Here is a 20,268-nt window from a genome sequence, read left to right as displayed (position 1 = left end):
TTACTGAACACTCTGAACTATCAGTTGTTTTTGTTTTTGTTTTTTTGTTTGTCTTTTGGGATTTTTTTTAACTATCAGTTCTTGTTTGCCATACAGTATAAAGCTAAGTTTCTCCGTGAAATTTATATAATACTGAAACCCAATGTTACCTCAAAAAATGAAAAACTTGATTGAGGACACAAGATAAAAAAGACAAGACACAGCCCTCTTCTATGACATAAATATGTCACATACATACCTGTAAGTGCAGCCACTTATCATGGCATAAGCAAAAGGCAACTTGTAGAAGACCTCAAGAATGTACATGTGTAGGAAGGAAATTGAATTCTACACTAGAAAATTGATAACCTGAGTTAGGTAAGAAAGTTATCTTTTGCAAAAAGTCCTTTCAATCCCCTTAGCTTCTGTAACTGTAAATGTATGGGCCTAATTCAGAGAAGGTCACTAAGCTTGCATTCAACAAATTACAAGAATGTCAAACACAATTCTTTGTTTAATAGTAGATAATTTTTATATAAATGAATAAATAAATGATAATAGGTTTAGGTGTCATGGATCCGTTAAAAGACTATTGTCTATATGGATTATGTCACAATGTCTTATATAGGTATGCTATTTTTTTGAAGTGCCATGAGAAACCATCATTTCATGTTCTTTCACTTGTACCTCTGTTAGGGAAGAGTATGAAGAAAGAGGAAGGTAAGTGACTTGTTCAAAGTTTTAAAGTTCATAAGTGGCAGAGACAGGACGGACTCACGCTGATTTTCCTTGGTTAAGAATATTTATTGAGTGCCAACTGAGCTCCAAACAGGAACATTGCCAGCCTATTCAGTGTGTGTGTGTGTGCCGCTCAGGCGTGTCTGACTCTTTGTGACCCCACGGACTGTAGCTCGCCAGGCTCCTCTGTCCATGGGATTCTCCAGGCAAGAATACTGGAGTGGGTTGCCATGGCCTTAGGGAAGAATATGAAGAAAGAGAAAGGTAAGTGACTTGTTCAAAATCTTAAAAATTTGTAAGTGGCAGAGACAGAATGGACTCAAGCTGATTTTCCTTGGTTAAGAATGTTCATTGAGTGCCTACTGAGTATCAGACAGAAACATTGCCAGCCTATCAGTACTTATGTGCAAGTTAAGGAAGGAAAAAGGGAAGGGCATGTTTTCTGGGCAGAAAACTAGAAGGCCCCTTTCCTGATGCAGTGTGACTGAACAGGCTGTCACCTCCTAGCTTGGGTGCCTTTGCTGTGCACAGATTGTGCGACTGTCCGTGACGCCCTGCTGTCAAATATTGCCCAAGTACTGGGAAGACAGCAGTAAACAAGATAATCCAGTTATTTCTCTAATCGAGCTTATGTTTTAGTGATCCCATGAGATGTTTATAAGGATATGAACAAATAAGCAAGTGAGGAACATGCAGAAAGTGATACATCCTGCTGAGGAATAAAATCTATTGATGCTGAGCAATAAACATGTGAATTCCCAAAGAGGGACTGGATATCTCTATGAGGAGGTGACATTTAAGGTGAGACTGAAGTGATATGCAGGAGCTCAGCCTGGAAGGATCTGGGGGAAGGATGCTTGAGCTGCAGGCAGATTTCATGTGGCCCCTAGGCTGAATGTTCAAAAGCAGAAAGGGTCATTGTGGCTGCAGCATGGAGGAGCGGGGAGAAGGGTATGTGGCAAGATGGGGAGGTGGACACAGACCTCACGTGTACAGGGTGTTTTCTTGTAACCAGAGGAAAGGGGGGTTTATTTCGTTCTAAGTGCAGTGAGAAGTTCCGGGTCAGAGTTTAGCATGGGAATGACAGGGTTGGTTGAGTAGTACAAACAGCTGGGCATTGCTGCTGCTGCGTGGGAAGCCGACAGCACCTTCCCTTCCTGTCCTGCTTCCCGGTAACTGTCATTTCTCACTGGCTCTCCTGGTGTGCGGGAGCTGCTCTGACGAAACACTGCGAACTGGGCAGTGTAGAAAAACAGAGATTTATTGTCTCACAGTTCTGAAGGCAAGAAGCCTGAAATCGAGGTGTCAAAAGGGCCGTGCGCCCTCAAGAAGGTGCTGGGGAGAGTCTGCCCCAGAATTCTTTCCTTGCTTCTGGAAGTTCCTTGTGTTGTGACAGCCTGAGTTCAGTCATCACGTGACTTTCTCCCTTTGTGTGTGTCTGTATCCAAATTTCTCCTTTTCATAAGGATACCAGTCATATTGGATACACCCTACTCCTCTGTGACCTTATTGTAACCAATTTCTTCAACCACTCTATTTCCTAAGAAGTCTATATTCTCAGGTACTGGTGGTTAGGGCTTCAATATATGCATTTGGGGGAATGCTATTCAGTTAATAATGCTGGCTTTTCTAACAAGTGATACTTGGGCAAAGATTAAAATAATGAAATAAGTCAAAAAAGAAGGAAGTATGTGAGGAATGCAATTTGAACAGACCCAAGGAAGGTGGAGAATTTGATTTTTAGAAGAGTCACTCCTTAAAATGGTGAGCCCAAGAGCCTAAGAAAAACTTGGGAGGCTTCCCTATCATCATTTATTATAAGCTTCCTACATACTGATTGTTTTATGGATCCCTTTGCAGTGACAGTCCTCTGATTAGCAGACAAAGGAAGCTTCCGTTAGAATCTCTGAGCGTGGTGATAAGTGAGTTGTTAGTAATGCTATTTCTGGTTGGGTTAATGTACACTGGCCGTCTGTCATGGTTCATGTGGAAAAAATGTCTTGTTGGCACTGAGGAGTTGTCCCCTGTAATCCTTCAACACAGAGTTCTCAGTGACCTCTAAGGAAAAGCTGGTACTTTGATTAGGGATTGTGAGCTAGAAACTGATTTTCTCCACATCAGAGATGATTCCAGTCTGTCCTTGAACATTGTAGAAAGAGACTTTGCCACTTACAGACCCTGTCGAAGCAGACCTCAAAGCACACATTAAAATGAAATGAAAACCCTGCCTTGTAACTTGGGGTTTCACTCAAGAGATTACTAGAGTAATCTCACAGCTTTGCCAAGGTGGTTTTATCATGTGGTCATTTGAAGTAAAATTTAATGAGGTGGCTGAGCTTGGAAAAATAACCTGTCTTTTCAGTTATTGAAGGTTTTCAGGAAATGATTGTGTGTGCTGGTCCTAGTATAAGCGACTTAATTCTTTCAAAAAGTACTCTTAAAAAAAAATATGTTAAAGGTTGTTTGGATTGTTCACAGCTTAAATTTCATCTCAGGAAAGCAACCGAGAGCAAATACAGTAGCCTTTTTTTTTTTTTAATTTTTTGCATTTGGGCTTCCATATGCTTATATTGGGGGCTTCCCTGGTGGCTCAGCAGTAAGGCACCCACCTGCAATGCAGGGGATGCAGGTCCCATCCCTGAGTTTAGGAGATCCCCTTGAGGAGGGCATGGCCACCCACTCCAGTATTCTTGCCTAGAGAATCCCATGGACAGAGAAGCCTGGTGGGCTACAGTCCCTGGGGTTGCAAAGAGTTGGACACGACTGAAGCAACTGAGCACATGCTTATGTTGATCATGTTAAAGCCAACTTACTCCTAGCTGTAGATGTAACAATAATATCAATAGGATAAGCGTTCAGAACCTCTTTGATAATACAGAAAAAGGGATTAATTGACTTTACTGGAGATTTAACTCTTGGATTCTAACACTTTCTGAGAATGTTTTAGATGCTTCAAGGCAAGGGGAAAGCTTTCATGCAGGGGAGATAAGAATCATGTAAAAAAGGCAAGTGTTTAAAATGCATGAAGTAAATCGCATGTGAGGTGTTTGTTGGTCTGAAAAAAAATCAGTTCTTCCCAAAGTAATTCTGTAGCAAAGTTTCTGGTACAAAGACATTTTCCCTGTGAAATCCTTATACATGGACACTGATGTGACGTTAGGATCTTTCTTGCTAATCAGGAAAATGCGATGCTTTGATGCAAGGCCTTGTCTTCATTTTCTGCCTTCTTTTGGGGGAGAGTAACACAGCAGTGGGAGTACAGATGTCATTGGCCAGGGTAGTTTGTTAGACAAGTGATTAAGGGGCAGATGCAGGCAGCATCTTTTTGTTTGGGAAACAGAAGAACAAGTACTGAAAGTCTGAAATAAAAATCGGAGTTTAGTATTTAAATATCTGAAAAATTAAAGCAGCATAGCCCTGGGGCCCATTGGATATCATCTATTGGGGGTACTCTCTCTCCCCAGGTGTCGCATCAGCCGCATCCTGCAGTCCCCTCAGGGTTATGCGCTCTTGGTCGGAGTGGGCGGCAGTGGCAAGCAGAGCCTGGCCCGTCTGGCAGCTCACGTTTGCAGCCTTGAGGTCTTCCAGATCACTCTGACCCAAGGCTTCGGGGTCCAGGAACTTCGGGTAAGTCTGGTGATGGGCGGCCCCATGCTCCTTCTGCCCCAGGATAAAGGTGCTCCAGTCAAGCCTGGAGGCGGGTAAGCTCTTCAGAGGATTTAGTTGGCTGTTGATCCTTCATGGATTTCCCTGGTGGCTCAGATGGTAAAGAAACTGCCTGCAGTGCAAGAGACCTGGGTTTGATCCCTGGGTCTGGAAGATCCCCTGGAGGAGGAAATGGCAACCCACTCCAGTATTCTTGCCTGGAGAATCCCCATGGACAGAGGAGCCTGACGGGCTACAGTCCATAGGGTCGCAAAGAGTCAGACACGACTGAGGGACTAACAGTTTAACTTTCTCCTTCATTGTCGAATTAATAATAGTAAACTGCTACCAACATTTTATATGTGTATAAGCCTGTCAGACTTGCTCAGAAAGCATTTTATTAAATACTTGCCTACACAAATATGTTTTTCTTTTGTACTGACCATACTTGATAATCAGCAGTATTCATACACCAATACGATGGAGCAGGGTGGGTGGGGATCCTTTTTTTTTTTTTTAAACAAGTGCATAGAGATTTTCTCCACTTTGTATCAGATTGTGAAAATATGATGGGGATACAGTTGAGAAACCCTGACACATTTTTTAAAATTTTGCTTTTAAATCACAACAGTACTTACAAAACAGCACTTAGAGTTTGTGGCAGATGCTATTTTAAAGCAAACAACAAACCACTTGCTTTCAGTATTACTAAATAAAACTAGTAAACTCTTAAGTCACCGAACAATGAAGTAGGCAGTTGTTAAAATGAGCCAAAACCTTCTTTTCACTGCGTTGCTTGACGAAATCATTACTGAATTCACTTTTGCATGAATGGAAGGGAGTTTGTCGGGAGCCTCTTTGCACCTTGGGCTCCGTGAAGCCATGAATATGACACTCATCATTATGTGCCAGAAATGGAGCTGATGTCATAGTGTTTGCCCCCCCAAGAAGAGAGTCACCGAGAGGAAAGAACGTATAAACGGGGAAAGGACGGCTCCCAGCCCTCCCGCTGTAGCGTCTCAGTTCTCCCCACCCCTCGTCAACAGCACACCAGCATGTTCACACAGTGTGAGTGATGGCCTCTGTTCCTTATAGGTAGATCTTGCCAATCTGTACATCAGAACCGGAGCCAAGAACATGCCCACCGCGTTCCTGCTGACAGATGCCCAGGTTCTAGATGAGAGCTTTCTCGTGCTGATTAATGACTTGCTGGCATCAGGTGATTAAACCAACACATTCCATGAAAGATCTTCCCCAAAGACAAACGATCTGTGGTTTCAGTGAACTTTAAATAGAGATAATTTGTCTTTGAGATGTTTGTCAGGGCATTCTTTGGGGAGAAACATATAAACCTAACTAATTTGAAGTGTATCGCTTTCTTAGTCTGCTTACGATGTGAGAGGTCTCGCAGAGGCCTTAGTGAAGTAAATGTTATTCCTGCCTGTGCAAGTTTAGTGGGTGGGTTTGTCACAGCTTGTCGTCACTGTGTCGTCTTATAAATACAAAAAAAAAATTGCATTTCTGGTTTCAAACTCTGTCATTAAAGCTGAACTTTGTATTAGAAAGCATTTTAAGTCATATCTAAAATATGAATTATAGCAGTCTTTTAATGATTCTACTCATTCCTTTGGGGGCAGGGGAAATTCCTGATCTGTTCAGTGATGAAGATGTAGACAAGATAATTTCTGGAATTCGTAATGAAGTTCGTGGTCTGGGCATGGTGGACTCCAGAGAAAACTGTTGGAAATTCTTTTTGGCCCGAGTGCGACTACAACTCAAAGTAAGAAACACTTGCTTTCCTTGCATTTAGTTAAACGTGCTGTTTCAACTCTGATATGGTTCTGTTTGGGAATTCATATGACAAGTTTGATACATTTTGTAAGGACATCCAGTCATTCAGTGTAAAAGGCCATTTGCCTATTTCCTCGAGTGTCTGGAGGGCACCTTCTTCAATATTCCTATGATGCTGGTTCCCTACAAGGCCTTGTTCTGAGCAGATTGAGCACCTGAGTGAGCTAGACATGGTTTCTGTCCTGAAGAGCTTACGCTGTTACAGGAAACGAGATATCACAAATATGTGTAGCCATGCTGTTTCCAGAGGAGTTCAGCATCCTTTCCAAGGTCATTAGGCCTCCTGCAGAAAGTGGTGTGCTGTGTGTCAGAGATGGCTTGGAATTCCTGGGGATGCCGTGGGTTGGGGAAGAGCTTCCAGGGAGAGGAAATAGCGTTTAGAAGAGTTAAGAGTAGACTGCATGGTGTATGTTTGGAGAAACCACAAATAGGACTAAATCAGGGGTCCCCACCTCCAGGATCTAATGCCTGATGATCTGAAGTGAACTGATGTAATAATAATGGGAAAAAAGTACACAGTGAATGTAATGCACTTGAATCATCCTGAAACCATCCTCCACTCCCTGGTCCATTGAAAAATTGTCTTCCACAAAACCAGTCCCGGATGGCAAAAGGGTTGGGGACTACTGCTCTAAATGACTGGGACGTAGAGTTATTGGAAGAAACAGGTGGATCAGGCTGGGAAAGTTAATTGGGGTGAGTTAAGGGTGGATCTTCCCTCATAGCTCAGTTGGTAAAGAATCCACTTGGAATGCAGGAGACCTGGGTTCAGTTCCTGAGTCCAGAAGATCTCCTGGAGAAGGAAATGGCAACCCACTCCAATATCCTTGCCTGGAGAATCCCATGGACAGAGGAGCCTGCCAGGTTACAGTCCACGGCGTCACAGGAGTCAGACACGACTTAGTGACTAAACAAGTGTTTTGTAAATCATTAAAGGGGCAGAGGAAGAGTTTGAGTTGAGGAAGTGATTCTATGTTAGTACTTCAGGGCAAGTAGTTGAGGCCTGTCGCTCAGATGATCTGAGGTTCAATCCAGAGCTCCTCCACAGAGACAACTCCATGCTCCTAGTGTAGGCTCAGGGATGTAATGTAACCAAGGAACAGCAGTGGGAAGGATGAAGTGTTAGAACAAGAAACCTCGCCACACTCATGGCAGACAGCCAATTGAAAATGCTAGTGTGGAAAATTCAGTCTTCCTAAATAAGGACTGTGAGGAAAGCTGAGTGCTGAAGAATTGATGCTTTTGAACTGTGGCATTGGAGAAGACTCTTGAGAGTCCCTTGGACTGCAAGGAGATCCAACCAGTCCATCCTACAGGAGAGCAGCCCTGGGTGTTCTTTGGAAGGACTGATGCTGAAGCTGAAACTCCAATACTTTGGCCACCTGATGCAAAGAGCTGACTCATTTGAAAAGACTCTGATGCTGGGGAAGATTAAGAGCAGGAGGAGAAGGGGACGAGGGAGGATGAGATGGCTGGATGGCATCACCAAATGATGGAAATGGGTTTGGGTGGACTCCGGGAGTTGGTGATGGACAGGGAGGCCTGGCATGCTGTGATTCATGGGGTTGCAGAGAGTGGGACATGACTGAGCGACTGAACTGAACTGAACTGAGCTGTTGTTGTCTAAGCCTTTTCATCATCACCTTTTTCAGTATGCACCTTGGTACTAGCTAGAATTTATTTTGGAGTTAGATATGGATCATTTTTCCTTGTTGTCACAGGATTACTAGTTGGATAATTTATCTCTTCCCTATGAAAATGAGCAGCAGGGTTTTTTAGTTTTTAAATGCTAAGGAGGAATAAGATCTCTGCCTTGAATACTTCGCTTCCTTCTGGGCCTTGTCACTTAGCTTGCTACCTAATGAGAAAGGTTAATGGTCAGTGCCTTGACCTGAGGGAGAAACAATGTAGCGAAGAAATAGGTCACCTTTCATCTAGAAAACCACAGCTTCCTTCTCTTCATCCCTATGTATTACCCTCAAATCCTTGGAATTTTTTTTTTTAAGAATAATGGATTTCTGTTTGTCAGTGTCATATTAAGTATATCGTGATATTCAGCAGCATGTGCTAAAGACTCAGAATTTCTGATCTGGTGATATTTCCTTTGCGTATGTTCCTTGCTGGGCAACACGGGAAGCTGGATGTGCAACAAGGGTTGCTGAGCACACCTGTCAGGTCAGGCTGAATGACGGGACGTTGCCGCCCCGTTACCCATGTTCACCACCGAAAGTCGCTTCCTATTCAGAATGCAGGGGCAGTGAGAACCCGTTGGCCTGTGAAACATGACCTCTGACTCCCGCAGGGCAATGCACATTAATGATGACCAGATGTGTGTTCTTGGATGGGCTGAAGCCAACCAGTGAATCAATGTCAGATGCCCCCTCTCCTTCACATTCGTGTATGTGCATCTTTTCCCGCGTCATTCTCATCTTACACCTGGAGTGGAATACTCTCGTTCTCTTCTGCTAACTTTAGTTAGACGGGAAAACTCTTCTTTCTTGTCTTCCTTCCTGGCTATCTGATGGCATGGGGAAAAGAACACTTGGTGTATGTAGCTGCCCCTGATTCTTTCACAAGATTTTGGATATCTGTTCAGTTATTCACTATCTATGGGTGTGTGTGTAGTTTTTACTTTCTCCATATGGTTTTGTATTTTTAAATTATATATTTACTTCCCTGGTATACGTGTGTGTGTGTGTGTGTGTGTGTGTATACATGTTATATTGTTATAGATACTACCCTTGTGGCTCAGTGGTAAAGAACCTATTGCAATGCAGGAGACGTGGGTTTGATCCCTGGGTCAGGAATATCCCCTGGAGCCTGGCAAAGGAACTGAACCCACTCCAGTATTCTTGCCTAGGAAATTCCGTGGACAGAGGAACCTGGTGGGCTGTCATCCATGGGATCACAAAGAGTCAGACATGACTTAGTAAACAAAGACAAATATATGTTATGTATACGTGTGTATACATGTATGTATATAGAGAGAAGAGATTCATTTTTTATAAGAAGCATATGTTCGCTATAAAGAATTTTAAAAATACAGAACCATATGAAGAAAGTAAAAACTATGCTTAGTTATATTATCTAGAGATAATGACTGAAAACATATTGGTTTATTTTCTTTCAACTTTCTATGTGTATAGACATACATACAAAGCATTATTCAGAATTAATTTTTTTTTCCACATCTCTATTTTCTCTAACTCCCTCTTTGCCATTTTGTTTCAAAATCTCCCACAGGGAAAAAAATAGCAAATGATTTTAAGAATTTGGCGTATGGGGTGAACTGTTTAACTCAAATGCACTTTATTTTCATTAACTATTTGAACCCTTTATCCAGTTATACCCTTTGCCAATTCCCTCTTGGTTTGTTAGAATTTTTTATTGATTTATGGGAGCTCTTTATATAACTTAATGTTAAATATATGTAACTTTTTTCTTAATGGACTTGCTTTTTAGGAAACATTTTCATACTCTGTGGTTTCTGAATTTTCTTTAAATTAATCTATAGTTTCTTTAACGTTTAGTCCTGGTTGCTTCTTGCAGTATAAGGTGGCCTTTCTTTTTTTCCCCCAAATTGTCCCAACACCACTTATAATCTTTCATTATAATCAATTTGAAATGCTACCTGTACCATATGTTAAATGCCTAAAAGTGGGATTTGCCAGCATCAATGGCACTTGTTCTTAGAACTTCCTGTGTACAGAATGTCAGCAAAAGTGTGGCCACTCTGCTAACAGAGAAGCACAGATCACAAGGAAGAAAGCTTAATGGGTCCTTCAAATATGGACCCTTTGAGTAGATAGATGTTCAGGCATCTGCATCTGATGTTCTGGTTTTTTTATATATAAATTTATTTATTTTCATTGGAGGCTAATTACTTTACAGTATTGTAGTGGTTTTGCCATACATTGGCATGAATCAGCCATGGGTGTACATGTGTTCCCAGTACTGAACCCCCCTCGCACCTCCCTCCCCATCCCATCCCTCTGGGTCATCCCACTGCACCAGCCCCGAGCCCCCTGTCCCATGCATCGAACCTGGACTGACGATCTGTTTCACATATGATAATATACATGTTTCTGTGCCATTCTCTCAAATCATCCCACCCTCTCCCTCTCCCACAGAGTCCAAAAGACTGTTCTATACATCTGTGTCTCTTTTGCTGTCTTGCATATAGGGTTATCGTTCCCATCTTTCTAAATTCCATATATATGTGTTAGTATACTGTATTGAGTGTTTTTCTTTCTGACTTACTACACTCTGTATAGTAGACTCTAGTTTCATCCACCTCATCAGAACTGATTCAAATGCATTCTTTTTAACGGCTGAGTAACATTCCATTGTGTATATGTACCACAGCTTCCTTATCCATTCGTCTGCTGATGGGCATCTAGGTTGCTTCCATGTCCTGGCTATTATAAACAGTGCTGCAATGAACACTGGGGTACACGTGTCTCTTTCAGATCTGGCTTCCTCAGTGTGTATGCCCAGCAGTGGGATTACTGGGTCATATGGCAGGTCTATTTCCAGCTTTTTAAGGGATCTCCACACTGCTCCATAGTGGCTGTACTAGTTTGCATTCCCACCAACAGTGTAAGAGGGTTCCCTTTTCTCCACACCCTCTCCATGATGTTCTGTTTTTAATAACCACCATTATACGAGGTTATGGGGCTGCAGACCAGCCTGAAGATAGTGTGTGCAGTGCCAGTCCTACAGACAAGGGATTCTTCTCCTCATATATACAGGAATAAGTGGGAAAGAAATACAGTGGGGAATATAATTCCTACTGTCTTTACTCCTCAAGAATGCATTTGCTCTTTGCTCTATTGGACTTCCACATATAACTTCTTTATGAATTGAAGAGGTTTTCAGTTAAGAAAAAAATAAAATAGTTAAAACTCTCCAGTGAAAAAATGTTTTACCCTTTGTAAATATCTGTACTGACCAATATTCACAAGTGAAAGGTCATGGGAACAATTTCATTGTGTGTTACCTAGAAAGAAAATAAATGTAAATACCCGTAGAATGTATGCATGCTATAGATGCTGTTGAACCTCATAAAATAATTGAAGTTAGAAAGTTATTAGGTGAGGGTATAATACAGAAAAATATATAAAGATGATAGTGATATTAAAACGGTCAAACTGAGGAATCATTTCTAGGCTAAACTTCCATTCCTATGAGGATTCTCTCAGTAATATTGAGATCTCATCATTCTTGAAAAATACTAAGACTTTGAGGATAAATGCAAGCACAAGTTATGGCTAGAAGCTTCTGAAGTGAGTATGTGGGAGGATTACCTCTATATGAGAATAAACATATCAACTGGAAAAAAATACAGCGATGGTAGCAATTCAAATTTCTGTCACAAGAGGAAATGGACTGAGGCCTTTAGTGATATACAAATGAATATGTACTTGCATGGAATCTAATCTAAAAGAAATTGAAATGTATTACAGAGCACAGTGAAAAGGGGGTTATTGCAAATGAGTCACAACACCTGTGTAGAGGGGGAAAAAGGGAATAGAAAATTCTATGGTATGGATACCAAAAGCAAGTTCCTGACATCCAAATGTTAGAGCTGTAGGAAATATATAGATAGTGATTTCAGGGTTTGCTTTTTACATGTGAGAATTTGCTTTTAGAAAAGAGCACAGCTGTCTGAGGCATTTTTAACTTTCTTAGCTGACTTTTATTTCCAGTCCATTGCTGGAAACTAACTTAAGACAATTTGGTCATCTGCAATTGTGAGGAACTATCTGGGGATATATTTCAGGGACCATCAGTACTTGGAAGTAGATGACACCAGTTCAGGGATGGGGACTGATCCCCCCAAATCTCCCAATTTAAGGTGTGCTGTGAAGAAAGAAGCCTCAGACTGAACTCTGGTGTATATAGGGTTTGTAGCACATAACTAAGTTTTGAAGTCTTAAAATCTGGCCTATAAGCTTGTAATCCCGACTCTGTCTTTTTAGGAACCTGACTAGTCCTCTGGCAACTTTCCTTTGAGGCAAGTATAGAAATATTTCATGGTAGAATTAAGCAAAGATTCGCATTGGTATTGCATAAAAGTACAAAAAGTTTCTCCTTTCTATAAGCTATTTACCACAGTACTGGTCAAATCCAAAGTCTAAGGTGTCAAGGGGAAAATTACTGGGATACTTCAAGATGTATCTTCCTGTTTTGTTTCTTGAACAGTGGAGGTGCAAGTACAGCTATTTCTATATTTCTAAGATACCATGAACAATATCATTTCATCATTGAACAGTCATATTCAGTATTCATGATGCTGACCAACCAACCACTTATGGTGATAAGAGAAGTTAGCTAAGAGCTCAGGTAGCCAACTTAATAATGCAGGCTTCCATTAGAGTATATGAAATGCTTGTTAAGCATCCCTAGCCTGTGTAGTCTCTACTGATGTACTTCAGAGGATAACCAGATAATGGCTCCTAAGGTATAAAATGAGTATTCGTATACATGTTATAGTAGACTGAAGTATTTCATAGGTATATTTTATAGGACCAGATGGCTTCACTGGTGATGTCTATCAAATATTTCAAGAAAAATTAATATCAATCCTTCTCAGCCTCTTCCAAAAATAGAAGGAGTGGAAACCCTCATTTTATAAGGCCAGTGTTACCCTGATACCATAGCCAGATAAGGATACCACAAGAAAAGAAAATTATAGGACAATGTCCTTGATACATAGATGCAAAAATCTTCAACAAAATGTTAGCAAGCTGAATTCAACAATACATTAGAAGTATATCCTACACTATGATCAAGTGAGATTTATTGAAGAATGCAAGGATGGTTGAACATCAACAAGTCAGTCATTATGATACACCACATTAACAAAATGAAGGCTAAACATCATATGATCATCTCAGTAGATGGAGAAAAAGCATTTGACCAAAAACACTCTCATACTCATAGCAACATTTATCCACGGTAGCCAATGTATGGAAACAACTGAAGCATCTGTAAAGGGATGAACAAATCAAGAAAATGCAAGATATAAACACACATCTATCTACACAGTCACATATGGATACACAAACACAATGGGAATTATTCTGCCTTAAAAAAGAAGAAAATTCTGTTATTTGTGACAACATGGTTGAACCTTGGGGGCATTATTTAAGTGAAATAAACCAGACAGAGAAAGACAAACACTACATGGTAACAATAATATGTGCGATAAAAGAAAGTAGAACTTACAGAAACAGTAGAAAAATCGGTTGGTAAGGGGTGAGAGAAATAGGGAGAGAGACTGGTAGAAGGCTATAAACTTTCAATTACAAGATAAAGAAGGTCTGAGGACCTAGAGATTAACATGGTGACCATAGTTGACAATTGGAGAAGGAAATGGCAACCCACTCCAGTATTCTTGCCTGGAAAATTCCATGGACAGAGGAGCCTGGTGGGCTACAGTCCATGGGGTCACAAAGAGTCAGACACGATTGAGCAACTAACACGCACACATGGTTGATAATACTGTATTGTATAATTGAAATTTGCTAAGTAGAGCTTACATATTCTCACTAAAAAAAGTAAACATATGGGGTGAAGGATGTGTAACTGACTCAATGGGGGGAATCCTTTCACAATGTCTGTTTATAAATTGTCACATTCTACATATCAAACATCTTACAGTTTTATTTGTCAATTATATATCAACAGAACTGAAAGGGTAAATTATAGATATTACACCCTTTTTTCTAATCATTTATTTGTCTTATTTCTTATCAGTGCTTTACTATGTTAATCTCTCATGAAATGAGGGAACTATAATCAGATCATTATAGGATGATTCCCCGCCTCCTTACAACAGTGTTCCTTGAGGCAACAACTCAGGTTTACTCCAGAGTATCTAAGTTGTGGAGACTATCTTTAAAAAGAACAAAGCAACCAGCCGTTTCCAGACATTCCCTTGGGCTCTCGGAAAAACCTGACGTAGACCACTGCCACGGAAGGCTGGATGGGGAGAGAGTCTGTGCTAGATTTCTAGCAAAGGTGGAGATTCCTGATCTGAGAATCTGAGCAGTCCTTGCACTCCTCCAGGCTGGTAGGACGGAATCCTTTCCCTTCTTAGAAAGTACTTGTGAACAAGCATATTTCTCTGACTTTGTTCCCAGGGTCTATTTTATGAGATAGGATTTAGGTTATTAAGGATTATCTGATTTATTTAAAATTCTCTATATTTTCTGTTTCACTCTGTATATAGATAGAAATTTAGATTCTGTGAGTGTTTCATCAACTGCAAAAGCGTTAGAAATGTAGATGCTTCATTTAGGTATTTCCACAGAAAATTTCAGATGATTAGGTTATAGCTCTGGGTGTCACAGTCACCTGGATAGCTTGTTGCAAACACAGTTTACTGAGCCCCACCCAGAGGCCTGAGTCCTCTGATCCCCAAGTCTGGGTTAGATCCAAGGGTTTGCATTTCTCACCAACTCCTAACTTTGAAAACCACCAGCCTCCTGTCACTTGCCCCCCATGTGAAATTTAGATGGTACTGTGAGCATCCTTATTTAAGCCACAATAAATAACACAGGGGGAAAAGATGTATTCAACTGTAAAATTGAAGAGAAGGAAATAGTTGTTTTTTTTTTAAATCAGCATTCTATATTATCTTCCAGTAAATAAGGCATATCTAGTGATATTTAGTCAAAGTATTTTTTCCTGAGGCTAACCAGACATAATTCAGATGCTTTGTTTTCTAACACACTTTTAAGACCTGATAGTTATGCCAGTAATAAATGTAGAAATATAGCAAGTGTAGAAGTGATGGAAATATTTAGCAACTCAAATGAGCTTCCCCCTCCTCTGCCTTTGTTAAAATTACATATAAATGAAGTTTCTAAAATTGTCATGAATGAGAGGTAAGTTGGGTGTGAAAAACCAACTTGGAGGACAAAAAAGAAAAATATTCATGTTTGGGGAGACAAAATTGAGAGGAGAAATCCAAAAACTGTGTTTTAAGTGAAAATTCTGCATTGTAACTGAAGCTCCTTACTGAGGACATGCAATTTTAGAGCAGTTATTAGATTTGTAATTAGACTCTTGAATATAAAAAAATAAATGATCAGCCAGCTTATGCATTGTTGAAAAGCACTTACGATCTTGGGATTCATCTCGAGCTGTTGAAGAGCCATAGTATATACAGTTAACAGAGTAAAAGCACCTGTTAAATGAGAATATAAGGTTTCACATATTATTATGGTTTTTATGACATGAATTCTGAACTGCAATGTGGGAAAAATCATATCTCATGAAAAATGGTTTTGTCAGATGCCTGATCTCAAAGGGTGAGAGATTTCATTAAGAGAACCGCAGAGCTTTGTGTATTATGTCATCAAGTGCAAGCCATGTCTAGAAAAAAGAAGACCAAGACTTGTCCTCAGACGTTATCCCAATTGGCACCAGTCCCCCCAGTGCCCTCAAGTCCAGTGACCTGGGAGAGGAGGCAGAGCATGAAAGGGCTGCTTCATAAGCACCTCTTTTGTGCTAGTATATACACAGAGCACCACATCTGATGATCCCAGGAAGGATTTTCAGACCCACCCAGCTCCTGACAACCTGCTTGCCTCACTGAGCTTCAGTGACACGCGTCTCAGCCGAACTCAGGTACTCTTGGTAGTAGCAGCCCCGAGTCACTAAAGAGAGGATGGAAAGTTCCTGATTTAAATGAGCTCTTAAGTCATTGAATACTTAAATAGAACTTCACAAACTTACAGATTTCTCTTTGGGATCATGTGTAAACCGACCTTTTTACTCTTTTAAAAATGTTAAGCATAAACTCAAGTGAATGTATTTTATTTTAAATGGGAACAAAGTATTCAATATGACAAAATATTGTTTTCTTAAAAGTATCTTATACACAGTTTTATGGAGTCTGGTGAATTACATAATAGGAGCCAGAAGATGAAAATCTTGGTATTATCACAGAGATTTGATTTTTAATTTTTTATTTTTTACTGTCATAATTGACTTGTGTAATAGAAAAAGAAGGAATTTCTCACTATACATGATGGTCATCAAAAACGTTCAGAAGGAGAAGGCCTGGCTTTAAGGAAAGCACACAGCAGTATTTCTGTGTGTCCGTCCGACGGGGTCCTGTGTACTTTGATTAGCAGGGAGGTTAACGTTGCTTTCCACTCTGTGGTGCTCCAGGCTGCTTTAATGTCACGGTTGGCTGCGCTCCTTTCTTTCGTTGTCCAGGGTCTCAGTGTGATTCTTTGCTCACTCGCCACCCTCCTGGTTCTGCCCTGCCCCCGTGTCTCCACAGATCGTTTTGTGTTTCTCTCCGGTTGGTCACGCGCTGAGAAGCAGAGCTCGGAAGTTCCCAGCCCTGGTTAACTGCACGGCTGTTGACTGGTTCCATGCCTGGCCCCAGGAGGCTCTGGTCACAGTCAGCAGGAGGTTCATGGAGGAAACCAAGGGAACTGAGGTATGCTGTGTCAGCCTGCAGTCTCTCTCTCTCTCTCAGAACACTTGTGTACTCGCACACTCTGACCCAAATCCTCAGTAAATACTTTCAGAAATACACCTGAGAGCAGAAAGTTGTCCTTGTTTGTTTAACATGATGATATCATCCTTGATGGAATATAGTGACTGATCTTTTAGTGTTCAGTTGAGATGTGATCAAGTTCTTACTCATCCACGGACTCACCAAAAGGCCAGGATCATCACTTAACTTGAATCATAACAGGGCTTACTGGATATAAATCCTTTAAATCCACAACTAAAAACCTAAAGAAAAAAGTAGCCACCCATAGCTATGCAATGCTTGATCATAACAAAGTAAGCAATTTTGTGATTTTTCTCATTTATGGTATTGCTAGGTGAAAAATCAGCCCCTGTGGATTTAGAAATCATTAAGTCATATAATGTATCTGCTTGATTGTTTTATGGGTTTATGTTTTATAGATCATGTATATCATTTGCTCATGATGAAATTTCCACCTCCTGTTGCATTTTCAAATGGGTGCATGAAACAAACAAAACTTCATTCAGATTCAAAGAGAAAAAGAAATGTGGATATGAGGGAATCATTAGACCTCCTAGAAATTAAGTTGTGTGTGAAGCAAGCATCTTTCTGATTAGGTAGTTTGGAAGGATGGTGATTGTGAGCATTTCCTAGGGAGTTTTGTCTTCCAGTTCCATGGAGGCTTGAGGAGAAAGGGTGCCTAGAATAAGTCAGACAGGAAAAGGGATTCTGAGAGCCACAGACAAGACTGGGGACATGCAAGGAGTGAAGTCTGTTACCACCTGAAACAGTGAACAGGGCAGCCTGCTGTAGCCTCCCTTACTCCCAAAGGTGTAACTGCTGCTTTTCCAAAGCCATCCTTTCACATTTTGCTCATGGTACATCTTCTGGTGGCCAGGTGATTAGAAATCTGGGCCTTTTTACTTATTTAATGAATTGTTTGTAATACAGCTAGCTTTACTGCATATTTATATACATAATATATAAAGCTTTATCTTATATGGCTTATTTTTTTCTAAAGTTTATTAACTCAGTCGTTTCCGACTCCTTGAGACCCCATGGACTGTAGCCCACCATGCTCTCTGTCCATGGGGTTTTCCAGGCAAGAGTGCTGGAGTGGGCTGCCACTTCCTTCTCCAGAGGGTCTTCCCGACCCAGGGATCGAACCTGGGTCTCCCGCACTGTAGGCAGACACTTTACCGTCTGAGCCACCAGGGAAGTCCTTATTAACTATTTAGTGCCAGAATGCCAGGAAAGAACTGTCATGCAACATATTAAAGACATATATGACAGAGTTTAAGATATCTAAACACCTCTCAATTTCTTGTCTTCACACACACACACTTAAAACATTTCTATAAATAAATGAAAAACCTGAGCTCTTCTATTTCACTGTTTTTTTCCATAGCCAGAAATTTTCTTTCTCTTGCCTGTCTCGATAGTCACCCCTACCATTGAATGAGCTTACCCAGACCTTTAAAACAACAACAGGATTTGGGGGGGTAAAGAGAGAGTAATATTACTGTGTGGTTCTGCTGTTTTTAAGTGATAGTCAGTGTTTTCCACTGGTCAGGGAGCACCGCAAAGCCCCTCCTACACTGAGGGAAATATATGTAAATTTGTTCTCATGAACAAGAGCAGTAGTGTGCCATCACAGGATTGATTGATTTCTGTCTGAAATGCGGTTCTTCCCATGAGGTGTCTTCCTGAAGAGTCAAAGGAACCCTGCTTAATGGAGACTAACACTTGCATTAAATCTACCAAAACTCTTTTATACTTTAAAATCCAGAAGACCATCGTTAAATATGATCACAAATAATGGTCACAGCTACTAACACAAACATCTTCAGCTAATGCTAGGTCCACCGCATTCCTGGAATTACGTAGGTCATTATTTTGTCTTCTGATGATTACAAGAGGGTTCAGAACACTAAATCACTAGAGGGAGAGAGCCAGCATGTATCCTTTAGTGAGCAAAAATCTCTTTTATCCAGGTTGTTTGATCAGGCTGGCTTGGTAAGGAAGAATAAAGCAGCAGTGTGCTTGGCTTCTTAATGTTCACTCCCCAGTAGGAGGAAACAGGGTTTAACGAGGGTCTGGACAGAGCGTTAAGCCCCTTGCCTCTGCTGCTCTGATGCGGGTTTCCTCCCGCCCGTGAGGGAGACGGCTCTTTCTGAGGAGCGTGAACACGCCAGCGGCCAATGCCGTCTGCTGCAGGAGGCGGGACTTGCGTCACTTTAAGTCCAGAGGGCTCCTGGCGGGTGCTCAGCTCTGTTTGGTGGTGTCGCGATGCCTCCTATAGGATGCTGAGTGCCAAATAGGAATTTAAAAAGCACTTTCCCATTTCTGTGGTGCCGAATTATGCCTGGAAACAAATTAGCCAGACGGTTTCATTCCAGTGCTGCGTGCCTATTTAACTTTCCCACCTTCCTAATTTGTTGCTCAGGAGCAATAATTATAATTCAGAGTGCAACGTGTCCATGTTCTAAAAATGTGTGAGGCCTTTTCAGTAGAGGTCAAAAGCAGCTTTTACATTTTTTAAATGAATACTAATTTGATCAATTTCTTCGTTTTAATTTTGATCATTAAGACTGAGAGTTATCAGCATAATTTAGGTACTTCTTAATTATTGACCTCATTTGCTGAGTGTAAGGTGCTTATACAAGGTGACCCTCCCCTCCTTTAGCCACAGAGAAAGGAGTCATTAAAGGCAAGTGGTTTTGTGTGCATTGACATGTAATTTTCAGTCCGTACACTCAGAACCCAGGGGTGTGGGCTGATTGCTTCTAAGTAAATGTTTGTGCTACTTTCCTGTTACCTGGCATTGAACTGAAATGACAGCTGACAGAAAGACCAAAATAGCTTGACACTTGAGTATCACCAGCTATTTACCTGATGACTTTGTGTCAATAAACACGCCTCACAGGACCCTTGGAAATGGGGACGGGAAGACACGGAATATGGAGGGAGGGGAGACCCTCTGGCTGTGCCTGGGAATCAGTTTGAAAATGATAATTGGGAGCAGGGCTTATTGAGAAGTATATGGGTCCCAGTTAGGAAAATTCAGGGGAAAAGGCAAGAGAAACAGGTGTTGAAAGGTAAGTGATGCTTTTGGTTTTTCAAGTCAAAGTGAATCATTGACATACTTGAAAGCAAGACTTGATGAAAAGAGAGATTATTGAATGGAAGTGAGATGATGAACTCTCTGAGGAGTGAAGTTTGCTTTGAAAGGAGTAGAAAAGAGGATCTCAGCAAGATAGAGATCATCCTTTTCAGGCATGTCCTCCAACTGGCAAGGAAAAATGCTCTGTCCCTTTGCTGAGATACTGCAAAATAGTTACCCTAGCTCGGTATCATCAGCTTTGTCAAGAAAATGACTATTTCACATTCTGTCATCTCTTCCATGTAGAACTTGTTGAAGATTTGGCAACATCAGAATGGCATATTTTCCTGCCATCTTCCAAACTGGTCATGGGAAAACGTCCACCCAAGGAGGAAAACACTATGTTGTTGTTGTCCAGTGGCTCAGTCGTGTCCGACTCTGCTATGGACTG

General features: G+C 41.0%; 1 protein-coding gene across 1 annotated transcript in view; it reads left to right on the top strand.

Moving 5' to 3' along the window:
- DNAH11 (dynein axonemal heavy chain 11) overlaps positions 1–20,268 on the top strand; it is a 344,761-nt gene that overhangs the window by 181,243 nt on the left and 143,250 nt on the right. The window contains exons 52-55 of the mRNA XM_070470248.1: positions 4,182–4,344; positions 5,458–5,581; positions 6,000–6,142; positions 16,514–16,675. Of these exons, the coding sequence (XP_070326349.1) occupies positions 4,182–4,344; positions 5,458–5,581; positions 6,000–6,142; positions 16,514–16,675 (592 nt within the window). The remainder of the gene's footprint in view (positions 1–4,181; positions 4,345–5,457; positions 5,582–5,999; positions 6,143–16,513; positions 16,676–20,268) is intronic.

The sequence above is a fragment of the Odocoileus virginianus genome, chromosome 1 (assembly GCF_023699985.2).
Source record: "Odocoileus virginianus isolate 20LAN1187 ecotype Illinois chromosome 1, Ovbor_1.2, whole genome shotgun sequence".
Lineage (NCBI taxonomy): Eukaryota > Metazoa > Chordata > Mammalia > Artiodactyla > Cervidae > Odocoileus > Odocoileus virginianus.
The sequence above is the reverse complement of the archived record's forward strand: the minus strand, read 5'-3'. Positions and strand labels throughout refer to the sequence as shown.